This window comes from Eurosta solidaginis, chromosome 5 (genome assembly GCF_040869045.1).
Source record: "Eurosta solidaginis isolate ZX-2024a chromosome 5, ASM4086904v1, whole genome shotgun sequence".
NCBI lineage: Eukaryota > Metazoa > Arthropoda > Insecta > Diptera > Tephritidae > Eurosta > Eurosta solidaginis.
Genome location: NC_090323.1, coordinates 158978544 through 158997875, shown reverse-complemented (window position 1 = coordinate 158997875; position 19332 = coordinate 158978544). Strand labels below are relative to the sequence as shown.

General features: G+C 37.0%; 1 protein-coding gene across 1 annotated transcript in view; it reads left to right on the top strand.

Moving 5' to 3' along the window:
- Positions 1-13093: 13093 nt before the first annotated feature.
- bab1 (bric a brac 1) overlaps positions 13094-19332 on the top strand; it is a 484898-nt gene continuing 478659 nt past the window's right edge. Inside the window, exon 1 of the mRNA XM_067792361.1 lies at positions 13094-15306. Within this exon, the coding sequence (XP_067648462.1) occupies positions 13222-15306 (2085 nt within the window). The 5' untranslated portion in view covers positions 13094-13221. The remainder of the gene's footprint in view (positions 15307-19332) is intronic.

The following is a 19332-nucleotide window of genomic DNA, read 5'->3' as shown; positions in this document are numbered from 1 at the left end:
TTTCGATGAATGTCTAACTATCAGAAATAGGTAGGAGCCATAGTGGTAAAAAAAAATTTTAAATTCGTAAAAAAGGGAGCGTTATTTTTATGAATTCAAAAGTGGAATAGGCAGATCTGGACCAACCGTAGCATGTGTGTTTGTTTTAAGTAACTGAGCGTAGGCCCCCGAAGTGTTGTAGTGATAACGGTGAGAAAAGGCCAAACTCATGGTGCAGGTTTAGAATACTTTTCCGGCACACATTACGGAAAAATTGGAGAAAACCAACGCCGCGGCTCATCGCGAGTTTCCTCAAGTATTATTGTGGTATTGTGTAGAGATACCACATACCATTTAATCGGGCCGTGTTCCAACGCCACTTATATTATTTTTGTTAATACCATATTAAGTTACTACCCTATCAAGCCATTCCCACGACAGTTCTGAATGCAGCATTTTGGCAGGCCTGCAGACTTTTCCAGTGTTTTGTTTAGACCAGCGACCAGATTGGTGACGCTTAGCACATGAGCGGTCGGCCAATTGCTTTATTAGTTGTTAGCAGCATTTCTTTATCTTTTCTCAAAGTGCTGCCGGCAAGCGAATTGAGGATTTTCTAGCGAATTTGTACATTAGATATAAATTCTGAGGCATGCACCTTGAAGGTAAACGTGCTATCAACGTTACATCTTAGGCTGATGCTTAATTTTATTGGAGCAAAAAACTTTTGCAGTTGCAAATCGATTTTTTATCGAACAAATATCGATTTTTTATCAAAAGGTCGTTTCGCTATGGAAAAAGGGTCGATTTGTTATCCAAAACTTATAGATTTATTATCGCGTCTATCGATTTGCTATCGAAAAATGTCGATCTGTTATTGGATATTTTTCGATCCGTTATTGAAAGTTTTTTCGATATCTTTATAACAAATAGACAATTTTTTTATTACAAAACTTTTTTTTATGGCTAATCAATAACAAATCGATAATTTTTCGATAGTAAACCGACAATACGTAGATAAATTTTAGATAGCAATACGATAACACGCCGATAGATCTCGATGTCAAACATTTACCGTGTTAATAATAAGAGATAACAGGCCTATCGTTTTTAGTTTTGATATAAAAAATGTCTCAAACAAATCCTAAACGGTTCCAAGGTGATGGAGAATAAGCGCTAATATAATCTCGAAATTATCTATAAATAGCTACGAAATGATCTCAAATGATTCCATAGTGCTCTCAAAAATGAAATGACCTAAAAATTTTCCCGGAAATATTCCCTGCTTGACCCTAACATATATGCAAGAATGCATAAAATTAAAGGTCAAAATTGAATACTCACTCCTTTCTTTTTCTTGGAAATCGGATTTTATTTGTGATACACCGAAACTCTTTTTCTTGTTAACCTTTAAATGCAATCACCCAAAGAGTCTTGAAAACGTTGCGATTTGGCTCTATTTTCCTTTGAATGAAGGTTTACATATCGTTTACGTTGTCCCCGCTCGGACGCCAATTATATTACATCTGATCACAGCATGAGTATGGCTGAGCAGTGAAAACCAAGGCCACGTATCCATAGAGATTGTTTTGCCAATGCCGACGCTGAGGTTATATGAAATATATAGAATAATTGAAGTTAACTAAAGTGTCTTGTGTCGTGTTCCAGCTCGGTCGCCACTTAAACGATTTCTAACTACGTAGTAAAACGATAATTATGTCGATAGGTTTGTCTACTAGCCATGGTTTCAATTACGGTTTTCACAGATGCATTCCTGATTAGATTAACTCGATGGGACTGCAAACAGAAATTCAACCAGACAGTATCAGATCAATCTTAAAGCATGTCGTCAGATACTACAGGAAGGAGTTCATTTATCTATTTTTTTTCATATTCTGAATTAAAATGCTGATGATGTCAGGATAGACGTGATTTCGAGCCCATAGTTTCGTTTAAACCTATAAGAGGTACATATATCGTTGATTTCTTTCCTTTTGAACAAACTTCATATTTGCACTCTAGAATCCATGATCTGCAGGCGCTAGGGAGTTCTGAGAGTATAAGCGAGCTATATGAAAGATCTTAGAACACACGTTAGTGCACGAAAAAAATACGCCATTCATCACCCAAGCAGCAGTAATGGCCTCAAAGTCGTAGTCCACCCACAAAATGCAAGATTAAAAAACTCTCCTTGTGCAAAACGCTGTTGCTGTCAATGGGAAATAGGCATAGACGCAAAAGCCGACGGTAAATGCGAGAAAAAATGCGCTGTTAATATTAGTGCCCAAACTAAAATGCAAAGTCAATAGAAATACACAACTACAAAACAACGTGTGAAATGGTCAAAAACAAAACCAGCAACACAACACTAATTTGGAGAAGCAACAGTAAAAGCAAGAGCAACAGTAGCACCAACGACAACTAAAATGACAGACCAACACAACGATAACGATGACGATTTCAATGACTTCGACGACGCTAATGTCGAGAACACTTACGACGACGACGACGAGGATAATACAGACGCCGACAATCGCATGCGGGCGAGAACAACAAACTACAACTACTACAAAATATTACCGGTATTGCAATTGCCGACGAGGGCGCTTGTTTTGCTATAATAATACACGGCAATAAAAAGATTCGGTACTTGCAACGAGGTAGCAAAGTCGTGTCGTACATACATTATAATTGACGTAAACTAATACAACTACATAACTTGGACATATATGTACAAATTCTACTCAGAAGTGATAGTGCAAAAACTCACAGAGGCTCAGGTGCTTGCTTTGGCTTTTTGCCTTGACTGTCAGCGCCGTTGGAGGAGCGCGCGCATATGCTTTTATACTCGCAAGTCAACGTAAAGTTGTGTATGTATGTAAATTTAAAGTGAAATGTGGCAGCAATAGAAGCAGGGCAGTGGTGGTGGCATGCAACTACTTTGGAGCACACGATGGTTACTGCTATGACTCGCTGCCGGCAGTGCTGTGCGCCTTGTCGTCTCCCCTTGTTACGTTTTCGACTTATTTGGCGTCTCTCCAATTGACGATATGAATATTGTAATAGTAGTATATAGCAACAATAACAACAAGGCATACTCGTAGAGTAAGAACACAACTACGACGTTATAACTAAGAGTGGCAACAGAAGCAGTGGAAGTTGAAGTAGAAGTAGTGGAAGTAGAAATAGCGGCAGCAGTAGCAACAGGAACTAAATTAAAGGCAAGTTGGAGTTACAATATTTTTGTGTGTAAATCGCATCTGCATGCACCTATAAACAAACTTACTTTTGTGCTTGCGTTTGCCTTGCTTGCTTACGTGAGCTTACTTACTTACGTAAGTTTTTACATACATATGTACGCCTATGGCTTATAGTGTGGCGGCCGTGGCGCGCAGACAACAGCAAACAGACAGCGAAAATTTCCCCCCAGTCAAAGTTTTCGTTTGCGATTTCACAGTGCCATTCAGTTTGGTTCAGTTTAGTTAGTTTTTCCGTAACAAAATCTGCGAAACGATTTCAGTCTAATTCAGACGGTCGTGCTGAGAAGACTTTGTTGTTGAACGTCATTACAAAAATATATATACGCATACATACATACACTAACAACATAACTATTTTACACATACGACATAAGTAGGTACGTCATACGCCACGCCGCACAACGTTACAAGCTACTAAAGTCAATAACAAAACTTAACACGCGCTCATATACAAAGTAATTAGAATACGCACATACACATTCACATACACACACACAAACGCATGGATATTCATACAAAAACAAACGTAAAAAACTGAATAATAGGCATAGCGCGCGCAAACGTCTACGCAAAGCTTGAGCGCTTGGCCCTTAAGCGTCTGAATAAAAGCTGGCTAAGGCGTTTATAAAAAAACAAAAAACAAAAACAGAAAAAATAATATTAAAAAACGCGCTACGCGAAAAAAGATACTAAAGCACGCGCAGCTTGCTAATTCAGCCGCAAGCATTACTAGCGCGTCAAGCTATTATCAGTCTGTGCGTTGTCATATGTACTACCAATCAAACTACCGCCCGGCCGGTCAACTTTCCAGCAAGTCAGCAAACCAAACAGTCAGTAAGTCGAAGCTATGAAATCAGCAGTGCAAGCAGCCAAAAGCATAACCGCAATAGGTCAAGTCGCGCGTCTATTCGCGTCGAAACGAATTGAAATGAACTGAGTTCTGTTTACATTGGGCTGCGCGTTCCGCTGTTTTGAGTGCCGATACGGTTACGCGAGTAACAAATTCTGATGTAAAACGCGCGACATCAATAAAAGAGGCAACAAAAAATGAAGCGTGCAATACAAATGCTATTTGTGGAGTATTAGTAACAATGCAACATATTTGACAGCTGTGTAATGATGTTGCCAACAACCAGCAGTGCGCGTATCAATGTGTAGCATAATCACGCTTATTCCGGTGTATATGCACATACATATTTAGCCAAAAAATAATAATATGAGCGCGTAATAGAAATTATACATTTATATATTATAAATACGTGAGTATTTGTGATGAGCGGAAATAGTTACGCACATTTTGAAAAGCAAAAGAAAAACGCTGGCACACGCACACATACAGACTCGTCAAAGAACTTCCGTTTGATTTTTATATACAAACATACAATGCCCTCTTTCTCTGTAAATGTGCGCTCGCATTGGTGTGAGTAACTTGTGTTTTGGCACAGGTGTAGTGTAACAGCGTTTGGGAGTAAATAAGAGAAGCGAGCGTTGCTTATCGGAGAGTTAGAATAAAATATTGTGTTAAATAAAAAATGAGTAATGAATTTTTAACTGAAGAGACAAAAAGTGATCGGGCATTTTTCACTCAATAAATAAATGTATGAAGTACATCCGGTTTGTCACAAAGGCACCAAGAAGTGTGGTGTGTTACAGTACTCAGTGGATGTGAACTTGTACTGGGACTTTAAATTTTTGTGGCACCCAATTGTAACGCCTAAAAGCAAGATTTATATTGGAATGATTTTCCGTAATCGTTTGTCTAATTTGATTCGTTGATAATGTGTGTCGGTGTTGTGCCGTCTTCCGTGCCATTTTAAGGTCTCCATGGGTATGATGAAAAATCATCAGCCCTGTCGGGGGAACAAAATGAACTGAAGAATAGCAAATCCTTACTAATTATTTATTTTTTGTTAGTTTTCAGCAGGGCAGATATTGATGTATACTGGAAAGGTTTTCCGTTATCCCTTGTCCAATTTTTTTGTGAAGAGAAACCCACTTTTGTGTTGTGCCATCTCAGTACAAGTTTTCCTTCTCAAACTGAATGTGTCAAATTTGGGCTAAAGACAAAGCGGGTTAAGCGTTATACTATCAACAACGCCATTTTTCCTCAAATGGTACTGAAGATGGCACAACGCGGAAATTGGTTTGTCCGCATATGAAATTTTACTATGGATGACAGGAAATTGGCCCAATATAGTAAAGTCAAACTCGAGTTATGAAGAAAATAGCTGAAAATTACGTGAATTCTTGTGCTCCTCTGCAAAAAAAAACCAAGAGATTTCGAGTTAGTTGAGCGTCTCAAATCATACTTTTTAACGCTACCATTTTTTAGCAATTGTCTTTTAAATTTTACCATTACAAAAATTTTAGAACAAGTCCTTAGGTTTAGAAGATTTCCTTACTACGTAGATTTTTGCTAGAACAATACCTAGAATTGTTGCCAAGGTTGCTGTGTATGGCGAATACGGCGATTAATTGAAAGTTGCATGGCTTTAAAAATTTTGAGACAAAATTTCAAAGAAAAACAGAAGACTACATTAATTAAATACTACCTTTATATAAATAGACCAAAAAAAAAAAAAACAAAAAATGTGTTCTTAAACAAATGCCTATGAGAAAAAAGACTATGAATGAGGAGCGCAATTGATTTTATTTTGATATATTTTTTAATTCGAAACTTTTAAGGTCATCACTATGAAGTTCGTGGAATATAAAATATTACGTCATTTAACCTCTATGCCAATCTTTTTTAAATGGTTAACACACCCAATAACTTTGGGCGAATTTCCTAACTATTTCGCTCAAAGCTTCACATATCCGAACTTTCCATCCTAGTTTGTTGTATCGTCACCGAGTTCGCAACTAAGTATGTATCAAGTTTGAAATAGATATTGCCCTAAAAGGCCAATTAAAAATCGACCAAAACATTTCAAATTTCGTGCGACATTTCAAAGTACGATCAGTGCGCCATCCAGCGAACTTTTTTCCCGGCTTCTGAACTAACTCACCGGGAAGCTGCTTAAGACCACATCGAAATATTTGGCATACGATTTCTAAATATTTAGATACTTGCGCCAGATAAGGCAAGGTTGAACTAGTCGATCAAAGGATACATACTCAATACAAAGTTTAAGAGATCTATGTACAAACTCGAAACGAACCTCCGAATATATAAAAGACTATGCGTCGTTTTGGCACTTAGGTTGTGTCAACAGCTGACTTTGAACACACACTTTCACTGCTATGCACTCAATAGAGAGGCAACGCTTTGTAAAACAAATAGAATTCAAAATTCTTACACTTTCTGTTATGTTGTCAATTGGTTTTTCCAATTTACCAAAATATGTCCTTGTATTCTTATTTTAATTTTGTTTCTTTGTTATTTTAAAAACTACACCTTTTTCAGTTTTTGTTTAGTTTAAAGTTCAGAATTTTCAGTGAAGGTCAAAAATTACAATTGAAGTTCAAAATTTTCAGAAAATTGCAATTTAAGTTCAGAATTTTCTTTTGAACTTTTTCTGAACTTCAATTGTAGTTTTCTGAAACCAAATTGAAAATTTTGGGTTTTAATTGTCACTTTCTGAACTTCAATTTTCTGAACGAAAACTGAGAAAGGTGTAAATTAATACAAAAAGCCATTCAACGTGCCAGGAAAGTTCTCAACGTACGTTATTTCAGAGTGACTCCATCGCCAAAACGATACAAAATTCGAATGTGTTTGGGACTTAAAGACTGTGACTTATTGGACATGTTTTCTTTTTATACTCAGTTGAGCAGAGCTCACAGGTATATTAAGTTTGATTGGATAACGGTTGGTTGTACATATATAAAGGAATCGAGATAGATATAGACTTCCATATATCAAAATAATCAGGATCGAAAAAAAATGTGATTGAGCCATGTCCGTCCGTCCGTCCGTCCGTCCGTCCGTCCGTTAACACGATAACTTGAGTAAATTTTGAGGTATCTTGATGAAATTTGGTATGTAGGTTCCTGAGCACTCATCTCAGATCGCTACTTAAAATGAACGATATCGGAATATAACCACGCCCACTTTTTCGATATCGAAAATTTCGAAAAACCGAAAAAGTGCGATAATTCATTACCAAATACAGATAAAGCGACAAAACTTGGTAAATGAGTTGAATTTATGACGCAGAATAGAAAATTAGTAAAATTTTGGACAATGGGCGTGGCACCGCCCACTTTTAAAAGAAGGTAATTTAAAATTTTTGCAAGCTGTAATTTGTCAGTCGTTGAAGATATCATGATGAAATTTGGCAGGGACGTCACCCCTATTACTATATGTACGCCCAATAAAAATTAGCAAAATCGGAGAAGGACCACGCCCACTTTTAAAAAAAAATTTTTTTTTAAAGTAAAATTTTAACAAAAAATTTAATATCTTTACAGTATATAAGTAAATTATGTCAACATTCAACTCCAGTAATGATATGGTGCAACAAAATACAAAAATAAAAGAAAATTTCAAAATGGGCGTGGCTCCGCCCTTTTTCATTTAATTTGTCTAGGATACTTTTAACGCCATAAGTCGAAAAAAATTAACCAATCCTTTTGAAATTTGCTAGGGGCATAGATTTTATGATGTTAACTGTTTTCTGTGAAAACGGGCGAAATCGGATGATGCCACGCCCAGTTTTTATACACAGTCGTTCGTCTGTCCTTCCGCATGGCCGTTAACACGATAACTTGAGCAAAAATCGATATATCTTTACTAAACTCAGTTCACGTACTTATCTGAACTCACTTTGTATTGGTGTAAAAAATGGCCGAAATCCGACATTGACCACGCCCACTTTTTCGATATCGAAAATTACGAAAAATGAAAAAAATGCCATAATTCTATACCAAATACGAAAAAAGGGATGAAACATGGTGAGGTAATTGGATTGGTTTATTGATGCGAAATATAACTTTAGAAAAAACTTTATAAAATGGTTGTGACACCTACCATATTAAGTAGAAGAAAATGAAAATGTTCTGCAGGGCGAAATATAAAACCCTTAAAATCTTGACAGGTATTACATATATAAATAAATTTGCGGTATCCAACAGATGATGTTCTGGGTCACCCTGGTCCACATTTTGGTCGATATCTGGAAAACGCCTTCACATATACAACTACCACCACTCCCTTTTAAAACTCTCATTAATACCTTTAATTTGATACCCATATCGTACAAACATATTCTAAAGTCACCCCTGGTCCACCTTTATGGCCATATCTCGAAAAGGCGAACACCTATAGAACGAAGCCCACTCCCTTTTAAAAATACTCATTAACACCTTTCATTTGATACCCATATCGTACAAACAAAGTCTAGAGTCACCCCTGGTCCACCTTTATTGCGATACCTCGAAAAGGCGTCCACCTATAGAACTAAGGCCCCCTCCCTTTTAAAATACTCATTAACACCTTTCGTTTGATACCCATATTGCACAAACGAATTCTAGAGTAACCCCTGGGCCACCTTTATGGCGGTATCTCGAAACGGCGTCCACCTGTGGAACTTAGTATTACTCCCTTTTAAAATTCTCATTAACACCTTTCTTTTGATACCCGTATTGTACAAACAAATTCTAGGGTCACACCTGCTCCACCTTTATGGAGATATCTCGAAACGGCGTCCACCTATGGAACTAAGGATTACTCCCTTTTAAAATACTCATTAACACCTTTCTTTTGATACCCATATTGTACAACCAAATTCTAGGGTCACCCCTGGTCCACCTTTATGGCGATATCTCGAAAATGCGACCACCTATACAACAACCACCACTCCCTTTTAAAACCCTAATTAATACCTTTAATTTGATACCCATATCATACAAACACATTCTAGAGTCACCCCTGTTCCACCTTTATGGCGATATTTCGAAACGGCGACCCACTATAGAACTAAGGCCCACTCCCTTTTAAAATACTCATTAACACCTTTCGTTTGATGCCCATATTGTACAAACAAATTCTAGGGTCACCCCTGGTCCACCTTTAAGGCGATGTCTCGAAACGGCGTCCACCTATAGAACTAAGGCCCACTCCCTTTTAAAATGGTCATTAACACCATTCGTTTGATGCCCATATTGTACAGACAAATTCTAGGGTCACCCCTGGTCCACCTTTGTGGCGATATCTCGAAACGGTGTCCACCTATGGAACTAAGGATTACTCCCTTTTAAAATACTCATTAACACCTTTCTTTTGATACCCATATTGTACAAACAAATTCCAGGGTCACCCCTGGTCCACCTTTATGGCGATATCTGGAAACGGCGTCCACCTATGGAACTAAGGATTACTCCCTTTTAAAATATTCATTAACACCTTTCATTTGATACCCATATCGTACAAACGCATTCTAGAGTCAACCCTGATCCTACCTTTATGGCTATATCCCTAAATGGCGTCCACCCATAGAACTATGGCCCACTCCCTCATAAAATACTCTTTTATGCCTTTCATTTGTTACACGTGTCATACAAACACATTCCAGGGTTTCCCTCGGTTCATTTTCCTACATGGTGATTTTCCTTATTTTGTCTCCATAGCTCTCAACTGAGTATGTAATGTTCGGTTACACTCGAACTTAACCTTCCTTACTTGTTTTGTATTAATGTGATCTGTACTATTAGTTTATAGCCACGGTTATTAACATAATGTTTTAAGCGCTAGATTAAATCCTTTTTGATTTTCAAATGAAGATAGTTTTAGTTTAAAATTTTTATTTTCTTATGGCAAAACCCGAATGGTGTGAAGCCGCCGGCAAAGAAAACACAGCACGTGGATGCATAAAAAGTAAAATTTCAATGAAAGTAACCGATTCCTTTAAGCATTGACATCGCGGTTTACAATACTTAAATGTAGTAGATAAAACACTAGAAAACACATTTGTGAACTTTACAACTTCCAGTTAAAAAATCATTTTATCACAACATGCCGACGGAACTTCGAAATTGTTCCGCTTCGTGAGCGAATATGTTTAATGAAATTTGACAATAAAGGACTGTAAAATATATCTATGATAGGTTGATAAAGCTTCATACTAGCCACATGTGCTCAGAGTTTTTAAGTAAACTAGAAAGAACAGAATACAACATAATTAATTTTCTCTTATCTTTGAAATACAGCAACAACGTTTTTTTTATAATATTTTTTTTTTATTTATTTTTTTTTTTCTTCTTCTCTGTGACCATTTTCGTTGTTTCATCGGGGATTAGAAACTCTCCCTAAATTTGTTTTTCACGAGTTATATAACACAGCTTGATCAAAACAGCGATCAATTAAAAGAAGTCTTATGCTCAAAAAACGAGAAAACTGGCTGCCTCTCTCTTATGCGTTAATCCGATTTTTGTTTTTTTGCAAAGTGTTTTTCCGCTGATTAGTGTGAGTGGTGTTAGTAAATCGAGTATATAGTTAGATGGGTATTTAATTGGAATGCCCAGAGATACTCGTTATGAGCTAACTTTCTATTGATCTAGGTGTGCAATATTTACTTCACTTATTGCTAAAATACTCAGGAAAAAATTTATATATTTCAAATGGCCGTAGCAAAAATATTAGACCCGAGAAAACAAGATAACTAAGGTTTTTTTTTCAATGAAAAGTATAAACTTATTTATGGATCTAAAACTTATTGGCATGTGTGATCATCGTGAGATTTTTTCCATTTTGCACACTTCCAAGTCAGTACAATTCTTATGTTAAGTTCTTCGATTGCCGACGAAAAATAAATAACTTTTATTTAAGTCAGTTCGATGTTTTTCAATAAAGTTATTAAAGCCGGAAGGTCTCCCCTAATCTTAAAAACTATTTTTGAAAAGGACATTTGTGTTTTTTTCACTTCGTTGTTAAAGTTTAGACAGAAGGAACGTAAACTATTTTATTTATAATCAACTTCTCACTTTATTATTTACTGCGAATTCATTGTTGGATGTATTATTTATATAGACTTCTCATAGATGATCAAATGCAGCCATACCCTAATGAATGGATTGTTTTGATTGCTCTCAAAATGTAACATTTTTATCACTCTCAAGAATGTGAATTGGTATATTAACTTTGTTCTGATGTAAATCAATACCAGAAGAGATAGAACCAGCAATAATTAAAATTTGTTTATATAAAAAGTAAAATTTAGTTTATATAAAAAAAAAATTTGTTCATATAAAATGAATCGTGGTGAGTGTATGTTCAGATGCTTAAAAATTGAAAACTAATGGACCGACTTTTATAAAATTTTGTAGGTATGTTATCTAGGTATCCGAATAGGCTACAGGCGTGGCTTGGGGTCTTGAGACCTAAACGTGGACCCGGGTACCACTAGAATGTGTTTATACAATATGGATATCAAATGAAAGCTGTTGATAAGGGCATTCGTAAAGAGTATTTTTTATACCGCTGGGGGACTAAAAGTAACAAGAAGGTTAAAAACATGCTTATCAAGCAATATTTCATGCCATTACTTCGCGGGTATGGGATTAACCATGCTATTTTATATGAGAAAAATTTCTTTCTACGTGGTGAATCCCATGCTGGCGTATTACGCACAGTGTTGAATAGCAGCAACCCTCGATTACAGATGTCGCCCGCTCATGCTTTAATATTGGCATTATATGACTAGCAGGAACTTTCGACTACCGAATGACAAATGTCGTCCGCTCATACCGCTATTTATTACCCGTCGTAGGTGGCGTCGCAGCAGTGTCGTCCGTTCATAACGCTATTTATTACCCGTCGTAGGTGGTGTCACAGCAGTGTTATTGGCGGCATTGTGGTGAAGGTTTGACTAACAGCAGCAAAACGAAGTTTGTCGGGGTTTGCTAGTACTGTACAATTTTGTGTCCCCTTAATCGTTTGTGCCATACAAGCGCTTGTTTATGTAATATAATAATTTGAATTTTGTCCGGTTAATAAAGACCAACATGTCATAGTTAAGACCAGAGCTCTCCAAAAAATTTCATATTGAAGAGCAAATAACAATACATATACAAAGTTATATGCACCCTGAAACTTTCTTAAATTGAACAAAAAAAAAAAAATAATAATTTTAAATGTTTAAAGAATTTCGATGGTCCCCTTAATGAATATATTTTAAATTAAAATTTTTTCCAGTGCTGCCATATTGCAAAAATTTTTGCTGTCAATTTGCTAGTGTAAATTTGAATATCATACCGGAGTGCCTTGTGAGAGCAAGCATATGAGAGTGCTATGAAAGTTTTTTTTTTTGAGTTTTTATTCAAAGTGTGAATTTGTATTTCTGCCTATTCTTCAGGATAAAACAAAAACAAAAGTGCCATAAATGAATAGGGGTTGAGCAGCTCTGGTTAAGACTAATTAATAACAGCTTAACTTTCCTGAATATGTACGGATGTGACAGTGTTTTTTTTTTTTTTTTTTTTTGTAAAGAAATCAACAACATCCGTTGTATATATGTATAATCAATTCCATTCAACTGATTCTTCAGATATCTATAATTTTTGTCACAAGAACCTTTTCATCAAAAAAATTGATCATTGGTCGTACTTATTGCGATTGGTTTTCTGAGCAATTCCTAATTTAAAACTTTAGGGGAGATCGGTATTCTAAAGGACAAAAACTTTCGATACTGTGCCAAACACAAGTGAAAAATTTAAAAAAGTTTTGGATTGAAATAGAAAACCAAATACTAGAGTATGTATCACCAGATTTACAGATATCTGAAAATAATTTTATATTATTTAGAAGAACAATAAAATAAAAGAAAATGTGTGTAAAATAGAATGAATTTATAAAGTCAAACACGTTGAAGAAGTAAAGAAAAACAGCCGCCGGTTGTGTGATAAAATGAAAGAATCAAAATGCGCTTTATGAAAGTAAACAAAATAAACAAATAATGATTACATAAACCCACCCATTCCATTTTTAACACTAATATCCAAGAAAATAGTACACCGATCAACAAATAACCGCTTATATAACAACAAAATGACTTCCAATTCACCACCGCCACAAAGCGGCACGCGATCAATGAGTGCTGGCGACAACACATCATCGCCGTCGCCGTATCGATCGTTGCTCTCAAGTCCGTTATTAGCACGACAGCGCGCCAATGTCACAGCACGAACCACATCCGCAACAACAATATCTTCGCCTGAGTCACCACACCAACCACCAACACGACCCACTTCCGCATTGCCGAGTTTTCTTGTTAGCCCGCTTACATCACCACCACACACTTCCACAACGACAACAACAACACAAAGTGCAACAAACCAAAATGCTGAAAGTATGACGACGCGTGATGATGAGCATAAAGAAAGTGGTGCTCATCAGAGTCCATTACTGCGCGATGATTCGCCAATACCGCCTGTCTGTACATCATCGACTGCATGCACGCCGACACCAACTGATGGTGATGCGATCGGTACACGTGTGACATCACCTGATGGCGCAAGTGGTGCTGAGCTGGGTGCGCCGCCGATTTCACCACATTCCTCAAATGGTTCAACTGCTATAGTGCCGCAACAATTTTGCTTGCGTTGGAATAACTACCAAAGTAATTTAACAAGCGTTTTCGATCAGCTTCTGCAAACCGAGTCCTTAGTCGACGTGACACTTGCTTGTGATGGACGCTCGATCAAGGCGCATAAAATGATTTTGTCTGCGTGCTCGCCGTACTTTCAAATGCTCTTCGCCGAAACACCATGCCAACACCCCATAGTGATAATGCGCGACGTGAATTGGTGCGATTTAAAAGCGATAGTGGAGTTTATGTATCGTGGTGAGATCAACGTAAGTCAAGATCAAATTGGACCACTTTTACGTATAGCTGAAATGCTCAAAGTACGCGGACTTGCGGATGTAAGCGCTGATAGCGTGTCCGCGGAAGAGGCAGCTGCAGAGCGTTTAATGAAAGATATTCATTCACCCACCAAAACGACGTCGCCCAAAAGGGGCGTGGATAGCACTTCACCGAGTATGAAACGTGAACGTAAAGAATATGGTGAACCGATCGCCGACACTGATGATGATGCACTTACATTTTTAGAAGCTGAGAAAAAAATTCGTTTAGCACGCACAGACTGGGACTTCGGTGCAGCGGCTGCTGCTACTAGCCTCGGTGGTGAACTGCTCAGCGGTAGCAGCACCAATCTCGAGTTACGTCTTTCACCACTACATTTATCACATCAGCAGCAACATCAAGCGCTACTACATCAGCAAGGACGTAATGTGCGTAAAAGACGTTGGCCCTCTGCCGATATGCTCTTCAATCTACCACCAAGTCCTTTGTCTGGTCTCATTGCTGCCGAACGCGCAGAACGTGAAAGAGAACGCGAAAGAGAGTGCGAGCGCGATAGGGAACGTGAGCGCGAACGTGAACGGGATCGTGATCAAGATTGTTTGCTTATAACACCGCCGCCGCTAACATCAATTTCCAGCTCCACAGCGCCTTCTTCTACTACACAATCAAGTCGGATTGCTTCGCGTTTAACGCCTTCGCTATTGGAAAGTGCTGCACACTTAGATATGGCCTCACCCTCAACAACGCCAGCACCCTCGCTATTAAGTCAAATGTGTACACCGCCATGTGTGACTCCTCATCTAACGCAACCACAGCCACAGCAGCAACATCAACAACAACAACACGCGCATCATCAGCAATCACAACAATCGCATCTTCTGCATTCACATCGCACATCTCCAGCTTCATCGGCATCGACACCTACACATCCGTCCAGCATGCTTAGCGGCCAAATAACACCGACTCCCAGTAGCATGAGTGGCGCTGACCGTGGCAGTAGTATAGGCGCCGGTGGTGGTATTAGTAGTGGTGTAGGCGGACGTTCCGAGCAGGTTAGTAGCGCAGGTGACTCGCGATTCGCGTTGGGCTCTCAAGCGGCTGCGATGGCGGCTGCTGTAGCTGCACAAATGGAAATGGGTGGCATGGGTATGCCACATGGTAGCGGTCCACTACCACCTCCACCACACGGTCCCCATCATACGCCCTCGCTAGCTGATGATTTGGAAATAAAACCGGGTATCGCGGAAATGATACGCGAAGAAGAGCGGGTAAGTGAAGTTATAAACTAATTTTATTCATTAAGCTAAATCTTACGTATGTAGTTTCTAAGTATAAGATAGCTGTTGAGCTACGCAGTTTTAATTGAAAGTGTGCAACGTGATTGAGCTACGCGCTGATTACCGGCTAAACGGCTTCCACTAAGCGCCGTTTCGGTAGTGTTTTATTTATTTTTATTTTTATTCTTCTTCTCCGATTAAGTCATTGCTGCGTTTTCCTTGTAGACGCCTCGGCTTTATTGTTGTCATATTCAATTTCACATTGGTTGTAATAGCTATTTAGTCAGCATCACGCTTTCGATTCACTCATGCAATGATCTTACTCGACACTCCAAACTGCCGGCGGTGTTTGAGCTTTTTTCACTTTTCTTGTACGACCACTTTTTATACTTTGCATTGGTGGCATAATAGTTATGGTTCTATGATATGAAAAATATCGGTTACTTTTACCTAAAGTTGTCAATGGGGTGGCCAATTTCCACGTAGATATTGATTATGGTGATAGACCTGTGATGAGTTGCAACAACCTGTGATGGTGCGGGTACTTTGTTGGTACATATATGCTTGAGTTCGGGGTAGTTGCGGGATATTTTGAGAATAATTCTGAGAAAGTTTCGAGATCATTTCAAGCCATTATTGCACTGTTTTAGGTACAATTTTTTTTTATTATTTTGGGACCATTTTCGGAATGACTTCAATCTTTCCAGAACTATTTTGGTAACTTCCATTGGTATTATTGAAATAAGTTCATGTGTATTTCGGGTTCAGTGCGGGATTATTTTCAGCTAGTTTCGAAATTATTTTTGTTGTAATTTCAAGGCGTTTCCAGGACGGTTTTACGCATAATACCAATATCATTTCGGACTGCTTCGAAGCTGTTTTCGTTACCTTTTCAGCACTACTTCAGTAAAAGGCTAAATGGCTCTCCCATTTCTTGCGTTCCAAGTAACCAAATGTATTTTCAATTCTTGTCAGCCACGAAAATGCAAGAATAGTGCCAACGATCACAACCGAAACTAAAGCACTAAGAAAAATATTGGCGTTTGTTGCCCCCGGCCAAAGGCAAGGAAAAAATAAAAAAGGGAATAGGAAAGGAAAGATCATATTGTTTATTAAAAAAATATCGATTTTTCTTTGGAAAGGTAATCGATTTTTTTCTTTCTTTTTGTAAAAATATCAAGATGTTCTCGTTTTGTTATCGAAAATCTTAATTGATAGTTTTATTATCGATATCACCCGTTATCGACGAGTTATCGGCTTGATATAAATATGTTATCGATTTGATATCGGAGTGTTGTCGACGAGATATATATAAGTTATCCATCTGTTCTCTAAGCGCTATAAATTTACCATCAATATTTCGATTATAAATTTTCAATAAAAAATGAAAATTTTTCCGATACCAATCGATAATTTTATTATAACAAATTGACTAGTTTTCGATAACAAATCGACATATTTTCAAAAAAATCGATAACTTTTTTATAAAAAAATGGTCTCAAAATGATCCCGATATAGCGCTGACCTCTTTTTAATGTTGTTGTTGTTTAACGATAAAGACTCTCCCCGAAGGTTTTGGGTAGTGTTATCGATATCGATGGTCCTTTGCCTGATATAGATCCGGTACGTTCCGGCAACAAGCACCATTGAGATACTACCCCGTTCATCTCAGGAATGATTAATATGACCACATTAAAATTTATAGGCCATCCCGCCCCTCCCCTATTTCCATTAGGACGAGAAATTTGCCAATCCAAAAACTAAAAAACCTTGACAATAAATCACAATGAAAGATCACAGTGATATTGAGGAAATATTTGAAAATAAAAACACTGTGAAGAAACTAGAAAAATTACAAATAAGCATATCACACTGAGAAAGCCCTCTAGTGCTTGGAAATCGGTTGTTATTCGTATTCGTTTTGAATTGCCTTTTATGGTTAACCGTTTAATGCTATCTGTGATTTAGATGGCTTTAAAATGCGGCAGCCTTTAGCAAATAAATTCAGCGCTTTAAAGAAAAATATTAATTTTTGGTAATTTTTATAGCCTTATGCGTTTATGTTATGTTAATAATAATTAGCTTAAAGGCCGTGGTTAAATAAAACACAATATTATGATGAAAAATATTAATTGATGACAATTTTCTTGCATTTAATTTCACTTTTTATTCTATATTTCGTCTGCTGAATGGAATATCACCCTACATCAGCTGCCTTTTCGAAATCAGCCTATTGCAGACAACTTTTGAATTCTATTTTAGAATTTCTTTCATTCAATATATCTCGACATTAGCTGGGGTGTTTATGAAAAAAAAAAGACTGAGCTAAGGCGTTCTTCAATCCAATTCTGAGATAGGGCGTTTCAAAACGAGATAGAGTGTTATTCCACTTAGCAGTTGATTTATGAATTTGATTTTGCATCACCCCTAACAGAGTTCTATATTATGTATGGTGCCTTTGATGGAGCTTAGCGACTTCAACGGCATCTCCAACGTCGATCGTTTTCTATCATTTGATAAATTACAACACAACAAATATATAAAAATATTGAAAAATAAATAAATTAAACAACAAGGCGTACCTACATTAAAACTGGATGAATGTGTTTAAAACATTCAAAGAAAGGAAAGGCTTATGCAATTAAAAAAAACGAAGAACTCAACTCAGACTCAAATATTGACAGATGAAGTTTATTCGTTGTGTTTACACTATTGCACCGACAATTCAACATTTATGCCAGCATACATATGTACATACATATAAACTTCATACATTTATATATTTGAACATTTATTTATATAGACTTTTAGTTGCATACATACAATATACATATATAATGCTAAAGAGCGAGAATCAATTTTAATTTTTTTATAAGAAGATAAAAAGAAGATAAGTGTCAGTCTGTTCGGAGACAAAAAAATAAAAATAAAAATCAGAGGCGGTGTGCGCACACTCAGCATCTCCACAAAGCGCAGAGCAATGCAGCGCAACGGAGCCGCAACGACAATGTACGCTCGATGGACATGAAATGAATGAGCGACGCGCCGTTGACTTCCTCGCTGCAATCGATTTACGTTTTTTATTTCCTTTATTTAAAGTTCAGGTTGTTTGTATGTTTCTGTTTTTGTTAGCCTCCTTCTTGGTCTGCACATTGGCTGCGTGATTAATTGCACTTTTATGTGAGTGTTATTTTTTTAAGTATTTATAATAATTTTTAATATTTTTTTATCTCACCCCCCTTTTCAGCTGCATTGAAGATCATCACATATTCTGTTCAACTGTTCTCTTCTGTTGTTTATTCACGTCATTAGATGTATTCGTTGTAGGTCGTACCCGACTTTTCCTTTTGTCTTGTTGTTGTCGTTATTGTTTGTTATTGTAGTTCGTTGAACTGACTGCTGCTACATCGCGACTTGGTGTGATCAATTATGGATTTTTAAATAAAAGAAAATTAAAATAAATATTTTAAAAGCCATGCGGAAATCAATAAACGTATAAAAGTTACTGAGGAATAATATGCCGAGATGTACACTGAAAGAAAAAGACTGGTAAAATCAACCGAAATACGGGTCAATTCAACCGAAAGTTCTGTCAATTTTTATCCATCGTAACAAGATGTTGAATCGGATGCGCATAAATCGTTGATTCGTAATTTACCGTTTTAGTAGTCAAATAAACAAAAAAGTTGTTTCATTATACTTTACCCAGTTTTGTTAAATTAACAATTATTACCGTCGCTCTAGGAATACCAGTAAAAACTGTTAATATGAAAGGGATTTCTGTTCTTTTGAAATTGCCAGCGCAAACTGTTAAATTAACAGAGTTTATTGTCGAAATTTTACTACCAGTGAAATCTATTGAAATAACAGATATTTCTGTTTTTTTCTAGATTATAGAGTAAACTTTTACATCAACTGAGTTTTCTGTTCATATGACATTAATACCTTTGGAAAAAATAAAAGCTGGATAAATATATATTTAAATTTACGTAGTTTTTTATTTGTATAAATTATACA